General features: G+C 40.1%; 1 protein-coding gene across 1 annotated transcript in view; it reads left to right on the forward strand.

Moving 5' to 3' along the window:
• The first annotated feature begins 4496 nt into the window (after positions 1-4496).
• Positions 4497-20223, forward strand: part of LOC114054189 (THO complex subunit 1) — a 67574-nt gene continuing 51847 nt past the window's right edge. The window contains exons 1-3 of the mRNA XM_027877350.1: positions 4497-4592; positions 19147-19220; positions 19314-19374. Coding sequence (XP_027733151.1) covers positions 4539-4592; positions 19147-19220; positions 19314-19374 — 189 coding nt within the window. The 5' untranslated portion in view covers positions 4497-4538. The remainder of the gene's footprint in view (positions 4593-19146; positions 19221-19313; positions 19375-20223) is intronic.

Consider the following 20223-nt stretch of genomic DNA (forward strand, 5'->3'; position numbering starts at 1 on the left):
CTAGAATTAGGTTGACACTAGTGAAATAATGTTGACTGCATTTTGTGCTGACAAATAATAGGCTATGTTTGAGTACAAACCAAACAATAATAATCTTTAATATAAATGGATTCAATTCCCCTACAAAAAGGATTTAAAAAGTAAGACCCCATAGTATGTTGCCTATAGAAAACATACCTAAAGCATAAGGTCAAATACAGACTTAGGATGAGAGGTTGCAATAAAATTTACAATTCTTCAGCAAATGCCGGAAAATCAGGAGTGGCTGTCAGGATTTGAGACAAAGTTGAATTCAAAGGAGAAAGTAATGGGAAAGACAAAGAAGGTATATAATACTTAAGGTACCTCAAACAATGAAACAATATCATTTAATTTCCTAATGTGAGATGATTCTTTTTAAAACAATTTTTATTATGAAATTAACAACTATTAACAACAACAAAACCCCATGTAAAACAAGTGACCAAATCTTAATCAAACTCCTTAGCCTTTTTAATGATGCCTTTTTACACATTCATTTCCAAATATATTCCCTCTCTCCACTCTCCTACTCAGTGAGATCTCCCTGCAATCAATCTACCAATCACTTTGTATTAAGAGTTTACTGTGTAACTAGCACCTCTGGTGTGAGGGCTTGTTGAGCCCTTTTCAGGGCTGCTTATCTGCCTTTTGTGTACACATTTCATCCAACTCTCACCTGTGGCTCTGAAAAGCTGTAGCATGGTACAGTGCCCACACTCCTTTTAGTAAAACTGTCTCACCAGATGGACAAAACCAGATTGAGGGTAACCAAAAGGCCTCAGATTTGTTGGTGAGTTAGGAGGATGTCTACTCCAAGCATGTGAAGACTTCCATTGGCAGAATGGGTAGATGAGAACAATTTATTCCAACGGCCATGAAGTTGGCTAGAGTAGGTGCTGTGGAGGGCTTAGAGTTTAGTCAGGCACTGAAGATGCCAAGATCAATCACTGAATCTCAAGCCATTGCCAGTTGTCTTGACTTTTGTTTTGCCACTTGACGATGACTTCGGAAGAAAGAGTGAGGATGATGACTTTGTGCAACTCTGCCTCACTTTAATCTAATTCACTCAAACAAGTCATCACCCCATGATGTCACTGGCCCTCTCTGAAAATGAAGGATTAACAACAACTCTGTGTGGGGCACCATCTTAAGCCCTGCAGATTCAAAAAGAAGCAAAAGACAATCAAAGAGACAAAAGACCATGGGAGAGCCAATACACAAACAAATATATACCAAGCAATCTATATATGAGATAAACAGGAAATAAGTAACAAAGTGAAGGCACTGGAATTAAGAGTGGTTGGAGAGGGCTCCCTGGAGTGGGATTTTAGTTGAAACTTAAAAAGAAGTCAGGGAGGTTGGTAGGTGGAGATGAGGAGGGAGCGCATTCCAGGCATGGGGGATAGCCAGAGAGAATGTCTGGAGCCAAGAGATGGAGCATCTTGTTCATCGGAACAACCAGGAGGCCAGTGTTGCTGGATCAAAGAATACATGCAGGGGAGTGTGGTATAAGAAGACTGGAAAGGGAGAAGGGGGCTAGGTTATGAAAGGCTTTGAATGCCAAACAGAGCATTTTGTATTTGCTCCTGGAGGCAATAGGGAGTCACTGGAATTTATTGAATAGAGAAGTGACATGATCAGGCCTGTATTTTAGAAAAATCACTTCAGTAACAAATAGAGAATGAATTGAAGTGGGGAGAGACATTAGGCAGACAGACCCACCAGCAGGCTATTGCAATAATCAAGGTGTGAGGTGATTAGCACCTGAAGTAGAGTAGTAACAATGTCAGAGGAGAGAAGGGGGGTGTATTTGAGAGATGTTGCAAAAGTGAAATCAATAGGCCTTGGCAATAGATTTGATATGGGGGGGGGAGGTGAAATAAGCGACAGGAATACAAGATTACTCCTAGGTTGCAAAGCCTGAGGGACTTAGTAGTGTTAGCCTCTACGACAATAGGGAAAGTGGGGAATTTTTGTCCTGGACATACTGAGTTTAAGATGCCTATTGGACATCCGGTTCAAGATGTCTGAAAGGCAGTTGGAAACAGGAGATTGGAGAATCATCAGCATTGAGATGATGACTAAATCCTTGGGAGCTGATGAGATCATCAACCAAAGTAGTACAGACGAAAAAGAGGGCCCAGGACAGAACCCTGAGGGATGTTCACAGTTAGAGGGCATGATCTGGAGGAAGACCCAGATAGATAGAAGGGGAACCAGGAGAGTAGTATCCTGAAAACCTAGAGACAAGAGAGTATCAAGGAGGAGAGAGTGATCAACTGTGTCAAAGGCTGCAGAGAGGTCATGGAGAATGAAGATCAAGAAAAGGTCATTGGATTTGGCAAATAAAGAGATTATTAGTAACTTTGGAGAGAGTAGTTTCAGTGTAATGATAATATCAGATATCAGATAGTAAGGGATTAAAGAGAGCAGTGAAAGCAGAGGCACCTTTTCTAGGAATTTAGCCACAAGTGGGGAAGACAGGTAGGATGGTAATTATCAGTGAGGGTTTTTTCAGGATAGGGCAGACAGGCATGTTTGTAGGCAGAAGAAAATGAGCCAGTAGAGAAGACATTGAAAATAAGTAAAAGTGTGGAAATGACAGAGGCAGCAATTTGTTGGAGACAATGGAATGGGATATCTTGAACAAGTAAGAGGTTAGGTTTGGTAAGGAGTAAGGCCACTTCATTATGTGAGACAGGGGTGAAGGAGGGCGTGGCAGAAAGCACCTCAGAGATAGGAACTGAGGAAGAAGGGAGAAGAGGGAGTTAAAGGCAACAAATGCTTTAATTTTCTTTTCTGTAATATATGAGGTAAGGTTCTCAGCTGAGAGTGGGGGAGGAGGAGCAGCCATGGGAGGCTTGAAGAGGGACAAAACGCTTTGGAAGAAAAATTTTAAAAAGCAGTTCAGCAAATTCTTTTTTTTTTTTTAGTTCAGCAAATTCTTCCTTTTTTTTTTTCTTTTTGGTGAAGCAATGGGAGTTAAGTGACTTGGCCAGGGCCACACAGGTAGTAAATGTCAAGTTCAGCAAATTTTTAAAGGAAAAATCAACTGCTGTTTTAAAGATTGATAGAAAAACAATAGTAGGGGACTAGATATAATACACAAACAGATTATGATAAATGCAACTTAAAGACTTCAATATAAGAATCCACACCCTCCTCAATTCTCAATCCTTATCTTCACAATTCTGCTATGGCACCTGTAACCTCTTTTGTAAATCCTTCCAGCAATTCATTTGCCAGAATGGAAATTAAATGTGCTTTCGGTCAAGATACTACATTGGATGGCCTTGCTCTCTTTGCTTAACTTTTTTTTTTAAGGGATGGCACTATGGGGTGAGGAGGAAGGGGACCTGCTTACCGGGATGTAACTGAGACATAAAACACATCAATATGTTGGTTTAAAAAAAAAATCACTCAAATAGAAATATTCATCCACAGACACATTCCCACGGCTCCCCCTCCCCCCACTCTCAGCTGAGAATCTTACCTATTACAGAAAAAAAATTAAAGCTATTTGTTGCCTTGAACCACAGACTTGTCGAATGACTGCGAACAAAATACGCCCCTATCCTTTTTCCTGTTGACTCAAACCGCTCACCCTTGGTCTCCTGAAGCACCAGGAGAGAGAGAATTTAAGGAAAAAAAACAACAACATAGGTCCATTTTACCACCCCACGTGCCAAACAGTGCAGCAATACCTCCAAAGAGGTATGACCTCATCTGGGCTGGTGCTCCACCCCGGCAGGTTCCAACCACGCTGGGTCTTGGACGGATCGTCTCTGGGCGGTCAGCCTTCTCGTGACAAGGCTCCGCTTTAATGAATGGTCACTTTTCCCAGCTCGTAAGCGCCCACCGGGGTTTGTGCGTTAGTGACAACCTTCGAAAACCCGGGGTCACTTCTATACCCTCGGGAGGACTCAGGATGGACCCTGAGCAATAATTCGCCACGCTAAGCGGCTCAATGGAGAAAGGGGCAGCGGGGGCTGGCGGAGAACCCGCAGGGTCGCCCCTTCAGGAAGCAGGAAAAGGGTGGGCTGGAGGGGGGATTCGCGGACATTTGCTCCGGCCCAGCCCGCGTCCGAGCTCGCCCGGCGGCGGCCTGGGCTCTGGAGGGCGAGGGGGCGGGCCTCGGGCTAGAGGCATCATCGAGGTGCCAACGCGAGAGGGAGACACCTTTCCGGGACTTGGCGAGGCCCCCCCGAACCCCCACCGAATCCCGCTCGCTACCAACGGTCAAGCCGCAGGCAAACACCAGATGTTCCGGTAGGAGCTGAGTCCTCGCACCACCACCGTTGGCAAAACACGAAATCACATGGCACCTTCTGCGGCCACAACCGCGGCAGCCTCACCCGCCCTGTAATCAAAGCTCCGCCCCCTCCACCGACTGCGCATGTACCCTACGCGCCTGCTCCGGGGCCGCTCAAGCCGCGCAAAGGAGCGAGCTGTGTGTCTCAGACCCTGCGTCATCACCGGGCGCCACGGCGCGTTAACGGGCACGCGCAAGCGAGAAGATGTCTCCTTCGCCGCCTCTCTTCAGTTTGCCCGAAGCGCGGACCCGGTTTACGGTGAGATCCAGGAAGCGGAGGGGTGGCCGAAAGCCGACCTGACCGGACCCACTTTCTTCCCTTTCTCTCCTCCACCTTCTCCGTGGTACACTGGCTCTCCCAGGGGGCGGAACCCAGGGCAGGGGACGTGTGTACGCCGAGGCGTTCTCTACGGGCTCTTTGGGGGGGAGGGGCAGGCTACCTGGCCCTTCAGTGCGCGCGTCTCTGTCCTCCCCGTCGCGGCCGCTTTCCCACTGCCGGTATGTCCCTCGCGACTCTCGCCACGCCCTCCCCCCCGGCGCAGAACGCCCCCCCACCCACCCCACAGAGGGTGGACGCGGGAAAGCGATGGCGCGGGGGGCAGCCGGGTGGTCGGTTGGTCCCTGAGGAGGGAAGACCGTTAAAGGCTGAGGGTCACTTCAAAAATCTTGACTCTGCCCAGAAGTCTCGTCCCCATCTCGCCGACTGTAATTGTTGGCTCGGCGGTTCGTTTGCTGCCTTCCTTCTCGCTTTTGATCCTCGGCGTTGTGGCTAAGACCAAGTATAAATTCCGATTCAAAAAATACCAAGCGTCCCCTGTGTCCTAAGGCACTGTGCTCGGCGCCGGGGGATGGATGGAAAAGGACATGTTCTCTGAGTTCAGGGAGCTTATGGTAAACATAGGGCATGGACACGAATAAACAATGACACAAATTAAAATGTGAAATGGGCAAAAAGGAGAGAATCTTGACACAGTACTGTATGAAAATTTCTAGAGTAGCGCTCCTCATGGAGAGAAACTGGGTGTGGAGAGGGACCGGTTTGGAAAAAACCTCGAAGATGTTCAGCCTAGATTGGTTTTACAAGCTCCATCGTGACAGTGGTTTAACGTTGACTATCCCTTAACTGACTTTATAATCTCACATTTATAGAAGTGCTTTTATACACAGACACACACACACACCCTCTCTCTTTCTCTCTCTCACACACACACACACAACCCTGGAGGGACTTGGCGCAGGTATATGTGAAATATATATTTTGTTCCGGTACCTGTGATTTCATCCCTGTAGGGGAAATCCCGGTGTGGAAACTCCCTCCACCGAGGAAGATTGGTGGGTAAATTTTACAGGTGAGGATCTGTTAATTGACTTGTTCATTGTCTCCTAGCTGGTAAATGGTGGAGCTGGATTTCAAACCCAAGTCTTAAAACTACCAAAACCAGGGTGATTTTTCCTGCCACCGCACTGCTTATTTAGCCATTTTCTTTGTTCAAGGCTTATAGATGACTCATTTATACCAGTTGTACAAGGTTTGATTGAGTAATTAACACACAATTCCATGGTCAGCTATGTAAGGTGGTACTGAAATAGGAGCTCTAAAGAAAAAACTGGTCCTGTGTGCTGTCACTGTATTAATTTTCTTACATGCTGATGTTTTCTTTGCAAAATGATTTTTTTTGTGGGGGGAATACTTAATAGATGTTACATTGGTGTTATTTTCCATGTATTCTTTTTTCCAAGTTACTGTTTAAAAGCAATCACCTAGTCATTTTAGTTCTTCTAAGAGGAACTGCTGTTAATCATATACACTGTCTAGACGTGGTGTCTACCCTCTTTAGAGGTTTTCAAACAGAGACTGAATGACCATTTTTAGGAATTATTTTCTGCTATCAAGTAGACCAGATGTCCCTTCCAGCTCTCAAATTCTGTGATTCTCAGACATCATCCTATCTACCCTAACCAGTGGTCCTTTTCCTTATTTGATCCTCCTCTTTTTCTCAACATAATTTTTTAAAAAACTCTTTGTATAGTCTTTAGTGTGTTGTTTACATACTTATATATACAGTATAATTCATTCTGTACTTTAACCTTATTCTTATGAGGCAGGGTCATAATTTTATATTATCAGTTACCCATCCTTGCTTCTATCTTCTTTACAGGTTTTTAAAAGGTAAATTGGTTGGTAATTTTCCTGTGAATCCACACTGGTCTCTTTAGACAATTCTTTTTCCTCCTCATTGGAATCATATCTCTTTGTGTCTTCAGCATTTTGTTTTTGAGAGATTCTAGTCCTTTCTGAACTGATTTTCTTTCTTTCTTTCTTTCTTTTTTTTTTTTTTTTTAGCCGGGGTTAAGTGACTTGCCCAAGGTCATATAGCTAGTACATGTCAAGTGTTTGGTCTGAGGCTGGATTTGCGCTCAGGTCCTCCTGACTTCAGGGCCAGTGCTCTATCCACTGCACCACCTAGCTGCCCCTGAACTGATTTTCTCTATAGAATTTTAGATCATAGCATTCAGTTTCTGAACTCTGAAATTTGGTTTCTCAAAATCTAAGGTTCATATGAAAGTATGATATACTTCCTATTTTCCTTAGGAGAAATTCTGAGATGCAGGGATACCTACCCACAAAGTTGCCATTATGTTTCAGCAAACTCCTTGTTGGTTAAATTCAGGTCCAGAATAGCATTACCTTGTGCTTCTACATTTTGATTGGTGAAACTATCAGTAAAGCAAGCCAATACTTTATTAACATTTTTTCTTTTGGGCAGCAAGAGACAGGCAGAAGATGTCCTGATAATTGAAGTCTGCCATCACTACTATATCATGTATCAGTGCCAAGCTTTGATCTATTTCCCAAACTCATTTACTTGCTCCTTCTGTTTAGGTAGTCTATTGTATCCTCCTGTGGCAGTCTCACTACTCAGAAGATATGGAATGATAGTAATGATGACAGAGGAATCAGGACTACTCAACATTTAATTTGCTTTTGTTTTCTTTACCAAGGAGGATGGTGTGTCAACAGGAAAGGACAAAACAAAAATGGCTACTGGGGAGTAAAGAGATAGAGTCTTGGTACAAAATGTCATGCACTCTCAGCCATGGTGACCGTGTCATTTGTTTTTGCTTAATTGTTTGTTACAGGGAAGGGTTCATTGGAAGGAAAAGAGAGTGATGGAATGACTGTGATGTATAAAAATCAATAAAACTCATTTTAAAAAAGATCTTGGAGAATAGAAGAGGTGCTGCAGAAATGGAAAAGGGCAAATGCCCTTTCAAAAAAGGGATGAAGGAAGCTGCAAACTATAGGCCATTGAGTTTGACCTTGACTCCTGGCAAAATTCTAGAAATATATTATTAAAAAGATGGTTAGCAAATGACGAAAAAAGAGAGTGGTGTTCACAGAGAGTGAGCGTGGCTTCAGCAAGAACAGGGCATGCCATTTTAGCCCAATTTCCTTTTTAGGCAGGTAACCAGCCTAGAAAATTCAGAGGATGTTTAAATGTAACTTACCTAGATTTTAGTAATATATTTGACAGTGTTTCTCATACTGTCCTGATGGATAATCTGGAGACTTATGGGCCAGATGATAAAGTATTTAGGTGACTTCAGGCTTGTTTGAATGACTGGACTGCAAAGGTAGATAGATAGTCATTAATGGTTCATTGTCATCGTTGAAGAATATCTGTAGTGGAGTGCTCAAACAATGTTTTTGTCTCTAATATTTTATCAGTGACTTGTATAAAGGAATATATATATAACATAAAAGTTTGCAAAGGGCATAAAACTGAGAAGCAGTTAGGTATAGTTAAAAGAACATTAGACATAAGTCAAAAGGAACCTAATTTCAGATCCTGCCTTAGATCCTTAATTGTCTTTGAACGTGGGCAGGTCATAGGACCATAGATTCAGAGTTGGACGGGACCTCAGAGAGAATTTGGTTTACTCCCTTTATTTCACAGTTTTAGGAAACTGAGCCTCCGGGAGGTTAAGTGACTTACCTCTTCCAAAGCTACCTTATTTTTGTTTTGTATATATTACATATATATATATACGAATACATAATATGTACTACATATTATATATTCTGTAACATAAATGTCTATATACACATATACCAGGGTTATCACCCCAGTAGAATATAAATACTTTGGAAGCAGAGAATATTTTATTTTTTGTATTTGTATTCCCAGCACAGTGCCTGACTCCTGCCACCAAAGAAATTCCTTCAACCTCTTACCTTCTTTAGAAAAGAACTATTTGGTTTTTGTCCTTATGTCCCCAGTGCAAAATGTAATACTTTTGTAAAACTTAGGACTTTAATAAATGCTTGTCAAATTGTATCTTTCTAGCTTACTTGTGCTTGGTGGTATTGCAAAGCTGCATAGGGTCTGCTTAACCTATAGAGTATTCAAAAAAATCTCCAATTTCCTTTTCCCTCCTGAGTATAAAACAGTACTATCCTTAACTTCTGTTTCTACTGAGACCTAGTTTACAATTCTGTGTAGAACTGGTTTTCTTCTCAAAAACCAGAATGAACAGTTTGGAAATTGCTAAGGGACCAATGATTAGTACGTGTATTCTGGTACACCTGTAACACCAGTGGTTTTGTCACCCCAACATTTATTAAGAATCTGCTATGAAAATGAGAAGTTGTATGTTCTAGTGGATGTATAATAAATGATTTTTGATTGAATATACAGTGTCATATAGGTAGTATCAGAGACAAGATTTGAACTGAAGTCTTCTAACTCCAGAGCCAGTGTTCTTTCCACTTAACCTCTCTATTGTGCATGAGAACATGTACGTAAGAGATTTCGTAAACCTTAAAACAACAAATTCCAATTAATACCAAATGAGCAGTTTAAATGATTAAGGATCTAAAAAGATCTTGATACTGGCCAACATGAGACTTAATCTACTGAGATTACATTTGTGAGGGATAAATGAAAAAGTCTTGCATTTGAGTTCAGAACAATCAACTTGGTAAGGTAAGGTGAGGGAAATGTGTTTAGATTGGGGTTTTGGTAACTGGTGAGTTCACAGTGCCTATATAGCAGCCAAAAACGCTAATGAATTCTTAAAATGTATTAACAGAGGAATCGTGCTTAGATGAGGAAGTTAATAATCAACAAACAATTATTGAGCATTTACTATGTGTCAGTTGCTTTACTAAGTGCTGGGGAGAGACAAAAAGCAAACAGTTCCTTACTGCATAGTGCTTACATTCTAATGAAAGAGTCAACATACAGAAATCAGAATTTACAAGATAAGTAGAGTGAGTAGAAGATAACTTTCTAGGAGATAGCACTAACAACTGGGGAGACCAAGAAAGACCTCTTGGAGCATATTGTCATGTGTTCTACCCTGGTTAAACCATATCTGAAGTATTGTGTTTGCTTCTGGGTACCACTTCTTGGGAAGGAAATTGAGCTGTTGAAGGCATCCAGAGGAAGGTGACCAGGATGGTAAAAGGCCAGATCCCACCATAGGAAGATTAGCTGAAGAAACTGCTGATGTTTAGCCTGGACACAATAGTTGCTCATCTGTAAACTGAGGGGTTTAGACCTGATGGGCCTATAAAGTCCCTTCCGTCTCAAAGTCTATGACTCTATTGAAAACATAGGGGAATTTGATAGTTTTCACCAAGTGTTTGAAGGGCTTTCCTGTATAAGAGGGATTAGATCTGTTCTGTTTGACACTAGTGGGCAGAATTAGGAATAATGGGTACAAAATGCACATTTAGGTTTTAGCTCAGTATAAGGAAAAACTTTGGATGCAATCAGCTAAATGTTAGTAAAATGTAAGCTTCTTGAAGGCAGATTTGATCTTACAGCCCTTGAATCCCCAGCACCTGACAATGCGTGGCACATAGTAGACAATAGAGTGAATGTATCCTTTCCCCTAAGGATCATACTAAATAAATACTTTTTAAGTGCCTGTTATGTGTCAGAGACTGTGCTAAGCACTGGGGATACAGAGAAAGGTATAAAAACAGTCCCAGCCCTCAAGGAGCTCACAGTTCAACAAAAGAAAACAACACAAAAAGAAACTGAAAAGCTGGGGAGTGAGGTGGTAGGCTACCCATTTGGGACCTTGATGAACTGCAGCCTGGGTGGGAAATGATGTGAGGACACAAGAGTTTCAGAGTAGATATCAGCTTGCAGAATGATGAGTTTCTGGAGATGATTAGTCCAAAAAAACAAATGGATAGGAAGTGATGAGAAGAATTCTCTGGGTTTCCTTAAATAATGGAGAATCTGGGAGGACCTCCCCAATGTCCACCCTCTCCAGTCAGAAGTGGGGAGGGGCCCAGGGGCAAGGGTGCTGAGGAGGTGGGAGTTTCAGAGTTGATTTTGTCTTGCAGAAAGATGAGTTTCTGGAGATGATGTAGTCCCAGAAAGCAAACAGGTGGGAAATGAAGAGAATTCTCTAAGGACAAGAGGGAAGACAGTAAGAAACGGAATGACTAAAAAATTCTTGTTGATTGATTGATTATCCAGTGTCACAGTAGTAAGCATCAGAGACAGAATTTGAACCCAAGTCCTTTGATCCCAGAGCCAGTGCCCTTTCCACTTACCCCTTTGAGCTCTTGGGATTGAATGTGGATTTAGGAATAAAAGCTAGCTTTCATATAGAGTTTTAAGATTTTGCAAAGCATTTTACAACAATTTTTATTTTCTCACTATGAAAACCATGAGAGGCAGATGCCCACTTTACAGATGAGGAAATTGAGGCAGACAAAAGTTAAGTGACTTGTCGGGTCACACAGCTAGTTAGTGTCTGAGGCTGGATTTAAACTCAAGTCTTCTTGACTATACTCAGTCACTTGGCTGCCAGTGTTTGAGACCTGCTTCTCACTTGCTATCATGGTCAAGCCATTTAATCTCTTAAAGGTCTGGAGGTAACTCCCTTAAACTCTCAGTTAATTGAGTTGCAAGTCTTTATCAGCCTGGTACACTGGAAATAGATGTGGCTATGAAGTCAAAGGAACTGGGTTCAAATCTTAGGCTATTATATGCCCTACTTGGGCAAGTTTCTTAACCTCTCTGGACCTCAGTTTCCTCTATAAAATGAAGGTTTGGGGCTAAATGGCCTCTCTCTTCTATTCCTAGATCTATGATCCATGAATCTTTAGCTCAGGATTCCAGATGATGAGTTCCTTACAGATCTGGGTGCCAAAAAATGTACAAAACTTTGTTCTAGGTCATGAAAATACAAAGAAAAAAATGAAACCATCTCTGATCTTAAGGAGCTTCCTTCTGGGGAGATACATGTTCACAGATAGTTACAAAGTACATAAATTTTAAGATACAGAAGAAGGTGCTAACAGGTTTTTTGGGGAAGGGGACAGGAAAGATCTTGTGTAAGTAAAAGGTAACCACCTGAGCTGGGCTTTGAAGAAAACTAGGGATTCAAATTGGAAAAAAGTGAAGAGGTGATCCAGGCATGTTTGTATGGTATCAGTAAACCCTAGTGTGTGCAGCTGTGTTTCTATTCCTTGAGTGCTAGAATTGGACTAACTCATTTGTCAGTGAATGATGCATATCTCGGGATAGATTCAACTGCCTCATTTTGAAAGTGTTCATCTACGAGCAAGAACCATTAAGCCAACAATGTGGATTTCAGGTTGGAGAAGACTTCTAGAGTTCTCATTTTCCTGTGGCCAAGCGTCTTTTAAAATTGGAGTGCCTTTCTGTGTGGGAGAAAAATGGGATGGTTTAAGGGAAAGAGGAAAAGCAATAATAAATATGGGGAACAAGATGACAAATAGAAATCTCTTCTTTTAGTAGTGACTAAAAAGCTTTTGGCATATATAGGGCAATGTAAATTAGAGAATTTTAGTATGTAGGTCATGTAATTAACATCACCCTCTTCCAAAAAGCACTAATGACGGTAGCTCAGTGTAGAGTTGATAATCCAAACTGCAATAGAAGTCCAAGCTCTAAGACTGTTGATCGCACAGCAAAAATGCAAGGGGCAGAGCACCATTGGGCTTTAGCATAGGAGAGAGAAAAATGTAAAGCTAATGACTTCTTACCTACTTCTGTAAGTGTGGATTGGGATAGGAATTGGGGGTTTGGAGGAAGCATTGGAAAATCAACCCAGGGAAAATTTGCTAAATTGTTCTATATGAGACATTGTTCAAAGTCTGAAGCAGCTTTCCAAAGCAGATGAAGTTTCAGAACTTTTCTAGTAGTGTTGAAGCTGTGTTTGTGCATGTTTTCAGAAAAGGTACGTGACTACATTCTGGACATGTACACTTGAGTTAATATGGTCTAAAGAATATTGTTTTTGTTCATTGAGAAGTGAAAGTTACATACATCAACCTTTGATTCTGCGTGTGTCAGAGCAAATAAAAGTGGACCATTTCAGTAAACTCTGATGTGTTCAAGTGAAAAAAGGTAGGAGATGACTATTTGAGTTACTGAATTAGTGATTTAGATTTTGAAATTTGTTAATTGATTTTGTAGATTACACAATTTCAGTGGACCCATTCTTATACATGGCCAGTCTAAAACAGTGTTATAGCAGAGATTTCATGTGTGTGTGTATATATTTACATACATGGAATTAGGATGGATTTTGTATAAATAATTTCTTCTCACAAGGAATCAATACCTCTATCTGATTTTCTTAACCTTTTTTTTTTTAACATTAAATTTTATTTCATTTTTATTTATTTTACAGGCAAATTGTATTAATACTGTTTGGTGGATTGCAAATTATAATGGAATAGAAATGGGGTGCTAATATGATTCTAATATCTGTGTCATAATTGGGGAAGTGTTGGATCTGGCCTTCCCTTTGGTCATGAAGGAACAAAGACAATACAACAATAGAAATTAAGACAAAGATCCTATTTGATCAGGATCCTTCCGTGCTTAATGTTAATCATAACCAGAACTTTTTGGGCTTGATTTATAATTCCTTGACAAAAACACAGTTGATATTATCTTAAAGGTGTCCCTCTCTACCCCTTGTACTTCAAATTCATGACATTATGTGTATGATAGTCTGTATTGGTGAACCTCCAGCTACCTGAGTGTTTATAACAAGGTGTTATCAAAGGGTGGCAAAGGACACACTGATGAAGGGATGCTTACACAAGGTGAAGTCTCGGGGTGCAAAATATATTGAGTAGAGCAGTTTCCATTCATGCCCCACTGGAGAGTTACCTTCAGATAGGGTCAGAAACCCCCTTGTCCATTCCTAACCTTTCAGGTCTGTATAAGTATGTCTTCATATGTATTGATACTTGAATTTGTTGGGACTTTGCTTGACCTAGTTTGCAACATTGAGAGCCCCGAACTGAAATTAATTTTTCCCTATAGAGTGCCTCTGATTAAAGCATATATACCCAAACCCACTTTTTCAACTAGAACACAGGAAGATTGGGCCTATGGTCTGGGCATTGGCAGGGTCTTTTAACATCTTTAGTACCTTCAGCCAGACTCATAAAAGGAAGGAATGAGCCATTTCATCAACTCTTCTGGCTTCTACCTCCCCAGCATGCATCTGCCCCCACTTAGGTAGTGTTATCACTTGGATAGCTGGCCTCTGTTACCCAGCTAAAAGTCAGGTAAGGAAGAGATGGAGAGACTAGAAAGTAAAACAGCCGATCTCTTCCTACTTCAAAACAAATAGGGAATTAAAATCTGTTAATACACCCTTTTGAATTCCTTTCCTATTCTAGGTAATGATGAAGCAGTAGGATGAGATCTGGTTAAGAAAATGGAGCATTTAAGATTAGGGAAATGTTTTCATATAGACATAAGATACAGATCAATTTTTACAGCTAGACCCTGCCTGCAGATTATGTATAGCCCTGGCCTAGAAGCCCCAAGGGGTAATCACCCTGGAAGAAGATATTGACCCCAACAATGATTCAACAAGATCTAGGAGACATCTCATTTTAGAGAAATTCTCCCAAACACAGGTCGAGGGGAGGGAGGAGGGAAGAACACGTGAGATTTTCTGAAATAGAATAAATAACTAATAGGATATTTGGATAGCAGTTCTAGACATTTTTGCTTTGAATTCCCCCACCCCCCGCGCCTTTCCCTAATACATTAGGGCTTCTGTAATTTGGATTGTAGAAATGCCCAATAGGGTAATATTTTTCAGTTGGCTACATGACTTGGAGAAGAGTCACATCCAAGATTAAGATGGCGCCCTCTAAGAGCCTGTTGGAGGAAACCAAAACTGTAATGTGGAATAGAGCCAAGAGGCCATCTTTGGATTGCCTTGCCACTTTTTGTCTTCATTGCTACCTCAGCCTGGGTAAACTATTCTGAGCCAGAAGACCATCAAAACTCAGCTGGGATGCTACTGAGACCGCTTTGGGTTTGTTCCTTCATATTAAAGAGGATGAGACTAGGCTTGCTTTGTTCTTGCAGAGACAGAAGATGTATAAAAGGCCAGCAGATGTGGGGATTTGGCCTGGAAGTTAACAGGACAGAAAGCAAAGGAGTAGATTCGGCGAAGGACCTAGCAAAATATCTCCCATAAGAAGATAGGGTCCCACAGTCCTGGGTCGATTAGGTCTACTTTCTTGAGTTTACCTATATAATGAAAAATAATCTGATTCTCCATAGTTTTCCTACCTTTGGCATCTAGAGGAAGTGTGATGCTGGTTATAGTTTGTTCACCATGAATGTTAAGTTCTTCTGGACTTCGAGGGGCATAGGGAACAGGGCCTTCAGATATTCCCATGTTAGGGGAAGAGGTGGTGAGCAATAATGTATCTAAATTATCTGGAGAAAAATGGTGGGTGTAGCAGCATGATGGGAGTTGGGTCTCCTTACTCATGGTAGGTTCTTTCTGTAATACTCAGGGATAGGTGTACCTAGCCACAGGAAGAATAAGCTCCAGAGAGGGGTTGGGTTGTGGGTTGGCACTTTCTGACCAGGGAGATAACCTTATAATTTGTCAGTGATTTTGACCATTGGGCTGGACTCTTACCATCCTTTCTCCCAAGAGGGTCCACAATCTTGTATGGGAAGACAGGGTACTTAGGCACCAGTTGGCTCTTTTCTGTTGAGGTAGCCTGCTGTATGTTCTTGGAGGGCATGATCCCATATCTATAGATTGTGGGACAGTTCATCTACCCACTATCAGAAACTGAGGAACATGAACAAGATTGGACAGCCACAGCTGAACTGGACAACAGCTTTGATGAAAGTATTTCTTATGTGCGTCAAAAGCAATGACTATTAATACTTCAGGCATATTTTCTGTGCCTTTGTTTTAGATTTCCTTAGCTTCTATATTAGGATGGTTTTATATTTGTGGAGGTGGGCTGCTTTTTAAAGAGCCAATGCCACGGACTTGGAAGGAACCTCAGTGGATGCACTATTATCAGTAAAGAAATGGAATGATATTGTCTGGCCAAATAGAATCCTTTTCCCCAGAGGGACTAATGGATGTAGTTAGACAGAAACAGCTTGAAAGACTAATGAATACATAAGTGCAGATGACACCAAAGGAATTTGAACAACCCTTGTGTAAAAGCCTTGTCTAGCTTCTTCATGATCAGAGTGTTCCAGAGGTGCCTGGGAAGCATCAGCTTATCCTAAATTAGAGTATTTGGAAGGACTTTAAGTTCCTCCCCCCACCCCTCCCAAGTAAAACGGTGCTATGTCTAATTGTTTTTGCTGCTCAGATCTACCCTGCAGTTTTGGTTAAACCTGAACTTTTTTTTTTTTTTTAAATATTTACTGCTTTTTCTCTCTGAGAGGAAAACAACTGAAACTATATTAACTCCTAAAAATGAGAGCTGTTTCACTAAGTAGTGGTTTCTCCTTCACATGAGGTCTTTTAGCAAAAGCTTGGTGATCATTTTTGGAGAATGTTGTAGAAGGAATTCTTATTCAGACATGAGTTGTTCCAGGTCGCTTCTGAAATCCTTTCCAACTCTGAGATTCTATGATATTTAGAATTTCAGTCAGAATTTGAGATCTGGAAGAGATTTTTATGATTCCATAGTCCAAACCAGAATATAAAGTGGTTAAATGACTTGCCCAATGTCACAGTTGTAGAGTCAGCATTGGCACCAAGGCATACTTAGTACATAATCTACGTTGGAAAAAATAATTCTTGAATCAGAGACTCAGAGTTGGAACGAACCCAGCTGTTAGCAGGTTGGGACCTAAAACATAAAGGCTTGTTGTGATCCCTGACCGGTGATCATCCAACCTTTGATTGAAGGCTCCACTGCCTTTCAAGACAGTAATTCTATTTCTAGATATTCTTAAGTTATGAAGTTCTTCCTAAAAAAAAAAATCTGAATCTCAGTAACTTCCACCCATTGGTCTTAGTTTTCTTCCTCCAGAACAAAACAAAAAGAATCATAATTTGTCTTCCCTGATCCTTCAGACACTTGAAAACTGAAGTCTTTTCTTCTCTTTTTCAAGCTGTACATCCCCTATTTATTCTACTGATTCTTCTATGACTCAGTTTCAAGTCTCACCCAGACACACTCCTACTTGACATTGTCTTTGAAATGTTTCATTTAGAACTGGTTAATAATTTGCCAGGTTTGGTCTGAAGAGGACATGGTAAAGAGGACTTATTCCCTAAATGCATTCTAAAAATCATATTAGATGTTTTGGCTACTATTTAATATTGTTGAATAATATAAGATCACCATCCACTAAAAATCTCAGTTTTCTCATGAACTGCTTCCAAGCTACATCTCTTTCATCTGCACTTGAATAATCAATTTTCTGAATTGAAACATAAGACTTTACATTTATTCCTATTACATTATTGTATATGACCTTTCGTTCTAGCCTATTAGAATTTCTTTAGATCCTGATTCTGTTGCCCATTGTATTAGATACACTTTTCAATTTTATGCCACTTTGCGAGTTTGATGTGGATGTTTTCTGTATCTTCATCCAAGTTGTTAAGTTTTTTTAAAAAGGTGAAAGACAGATTATGTGGCTTGTCATTAAAAATCTCCCTCTAGCCTGACATAACTGTCTTTTTCTGTATTGAGTTCTTCAGCCAACACTGTTTCCATTTAACCATATTGTTATCTAGTCCCTCTCTGTATTTTGTCCACAAGAATACTGAAAGACTTTTTCAAATGCCTTTCTCAAATCCCAGTATGTTACCATTCCTCTACATGCAGAGAAACAACATGGTATTGTAGAGAGTAATAATGATGGTTAAAAATTAACATTTATATAGTGCTTTCGTGATTGCAAAGTATTTTATATGTATTAATTCCTTTGATTCTCTTAACAACCCTGTGAGCTAGATACTATTATCATCTCTACAAAGAGCATAACAGGCTTAAAAAGGTTAAGGAAGTTACCCAGGGTCACATAGCTAATGAGTGTCAGAGGTAGATTTTGAACCGTGTTCTTCTGACTCGTAAGTCCAAGGTTCATTCCATTGTACCATGCTTCTAGACTTAGAATCTGGCAAGATCTGCTTTAAGTCCCACCTCTGACATTTACTACTTGTGTGAACATAGGCAAGTCACTTGACATCATTGGGCCTTGGTTTCCTCATCTGTTAAGTAGGGATAATAATACCTTTACTTGTCTTTTTTTCCCCTTGATGAGGAGAGGTAGGAAGGAGAAAAAGCAAATTCTTTAAATAAAAAAATTTAAAAATTTTAGGATTTGTCTCCCAAGGTTGTTTTGAGATGCAAGTGAGAAATGGTATGTAAAACACTCTGTGAACCTTAAAGTATTGCCAGCTATTATTTTATTTTTCTGATCATCCTGTAAGAAAAGGAAAATGAAATAAGGTCAGTTAGTCTGTTCGCAGCCTGGCTTTTAAATGCCCACAAACTGTCCCTTAAATAATCATTCTAGAATTTTGCCATAAATCAGCGTCAAAGTCACTGGCCCATGAGTTGAAGGATCTTTTTTTCACCTCTTTGAAAAATCAGCTTGTTTGGTTATCTCCAGTCTTAGAAAACTCACCTCATTTCAGTGATTCCTAATGTATCATTGATAGAGATTCAGCAGGCAATATCCACCAGATCAGTGAATATTATAGGATGTGAAGTGTCAGGCTTAATTATCTTGAACTCCTTGAGGGAAGTTAGGTACTCTTTTAACCTTTCCTTTCTTGTCTTGGGTTTTGATTACTCTCTAACCGTCTACTCTTCCATCACTTTTAAAGGAAAAAACTATGAAGAGTACTTATTCCTTCTTTTAGCCATTTGTATCATTGTGCCCTCCATCTAATGTAGCATTCCAAGAAACAAGTTCCTTATGTTCTTCTTCCTCTTGTCTCAGTGTAGCACTCCCTAAAATCATGTCTTTTGTTCTTAGCATTTATAGCAAGCCTCAGGTTATGCTATATTTGAACTTTCTTGATGCTATTCTTATAGGATCTGTGTTTTTCTTTTGGCATTTGCTTAACTGTTCTCAGTTACCTTCCTCCCTTTCATCTTTTGTTGTTTTAAAATTCACACTCACTGGTGTCCCATGGAATTATACCAGCCTCTTACGTGTTCCCCTATGATCATAAATTATTCCATTATCATAATTTTCTTTAGCCTTCCTTCTTGAGCTGATGTTCCTTTTAAAAAAGAAAAAAAAGTCACACATGTATATAGGACTTAATGCTTTACGAAGCATTTTCCTTACTATAATTTTATGAGGTAGACAGAGACAGTATAGTAAATAAGAAAAGGGATGGATAATAAGGATTTTTAAGGAAAGCTCAACAAGATGTTTTCCTCCAGCACTTATCTGTAAGAGTACCTTTCAAAATTATGTGTAGAGATGTCTTGTTTTTCAGTCAACCAGCAAAATCTTTCCACAGATTTATCACTTTTATTTTCCTAGAATTCTACCAGAGATGCCTTGATCAACAAAAATATCAAGCCATTATTGAGCACCTTCAGCCAATTAGCTGGAAGGTAAGAGCATTCATCTCCCTCAACAATGCACACCAAAGTTTTGTGTTTGCCTGAGCTCTTAACAAAATATAGGTTTTGTTTTGTTTTTGATAGTGAAAATGAGAAAAAATGTACCCTTGATCAAGCTTTCAGAGTTATTCTAGAAGAGGAAATTGTAAGTATACTTTTCTGTTATCAAATCTTAAAATTTTTCTGGCAAACTAAGAAGTTATTTTGTCATTTAAAAGTTATTTCTCTTTTAAGATAAATAATTTAGTTTAAAATGAGAACCATTTTGAAGAATAACTCAGTGGGCAAAAGGCTATATTGTATAGTGTAGCGCTTCTTAAACTGTAGGTCACAACTCCCTAGGCTTGCGAAAAATTTGGCAAGAGTAAAAGATTTCTGAATGTACAATAACAAAAAATTAATTAAAAATCAAACATGTAATGAATCCAAGGTATTTCTGGCAGCGCTTGCCCATGTTGCATCACACAAGTTCACTGCAGTCTTAGTTCTGAACACACAGCATGCACACTTTGCACTACACACGCAACACCATCAAATGCTAGCAAAACACAAAAAGGGGTCACGTGTGGAAAAAGTTTAAGAAACCTTAGTATAGTGGATAGAGTGCTAGGTGGTGTACTTAGAATCAAGAAGAAAGACCCAGGTTCATAGCCTGCCTAGCTGGGGTTTTTTGTTTGTTTGTTTTTGTTTTGTTTTGTTTTTTAGTCAACCAGCAAAATCTTTCCACAGGTTTATCACTTTTATTTTCCTAGAATTCTACCAGAGATGCCTTGATCAACAAAAATATCATGAGCAATTTGTTTAACTTCTCTGAGCTTCAGGAACTATTCTAAGATTCTATATTATAAATGAGTTGTGTGTGTGTGTGACCTGCCTCTGTGAAATAAATTACCATATCAGTGAAATTACAGGTCAATGATAATTAATACTTATTGCTATATATTTGGGCCAGTTTGTCATAGTTAACTGTGTTATAATTGACATAACCATTTCT

Source organism: Vombatus ursinus, unplaced genomic scaffold (genome assembly GCF_900497805.2).
Source record: "Vombatus ursinus unplaced genomic scaffold, bare-nosed wombat genome assembly UNPS02014812.1, whole genome shotgun sequence".
NCBI classification, from domain to species: Eukaryota; Metazoa; Chordata; class Mammalia; order Diprotodontia; family Vombatidae; genus Vombatus; species Vombatus ursinus.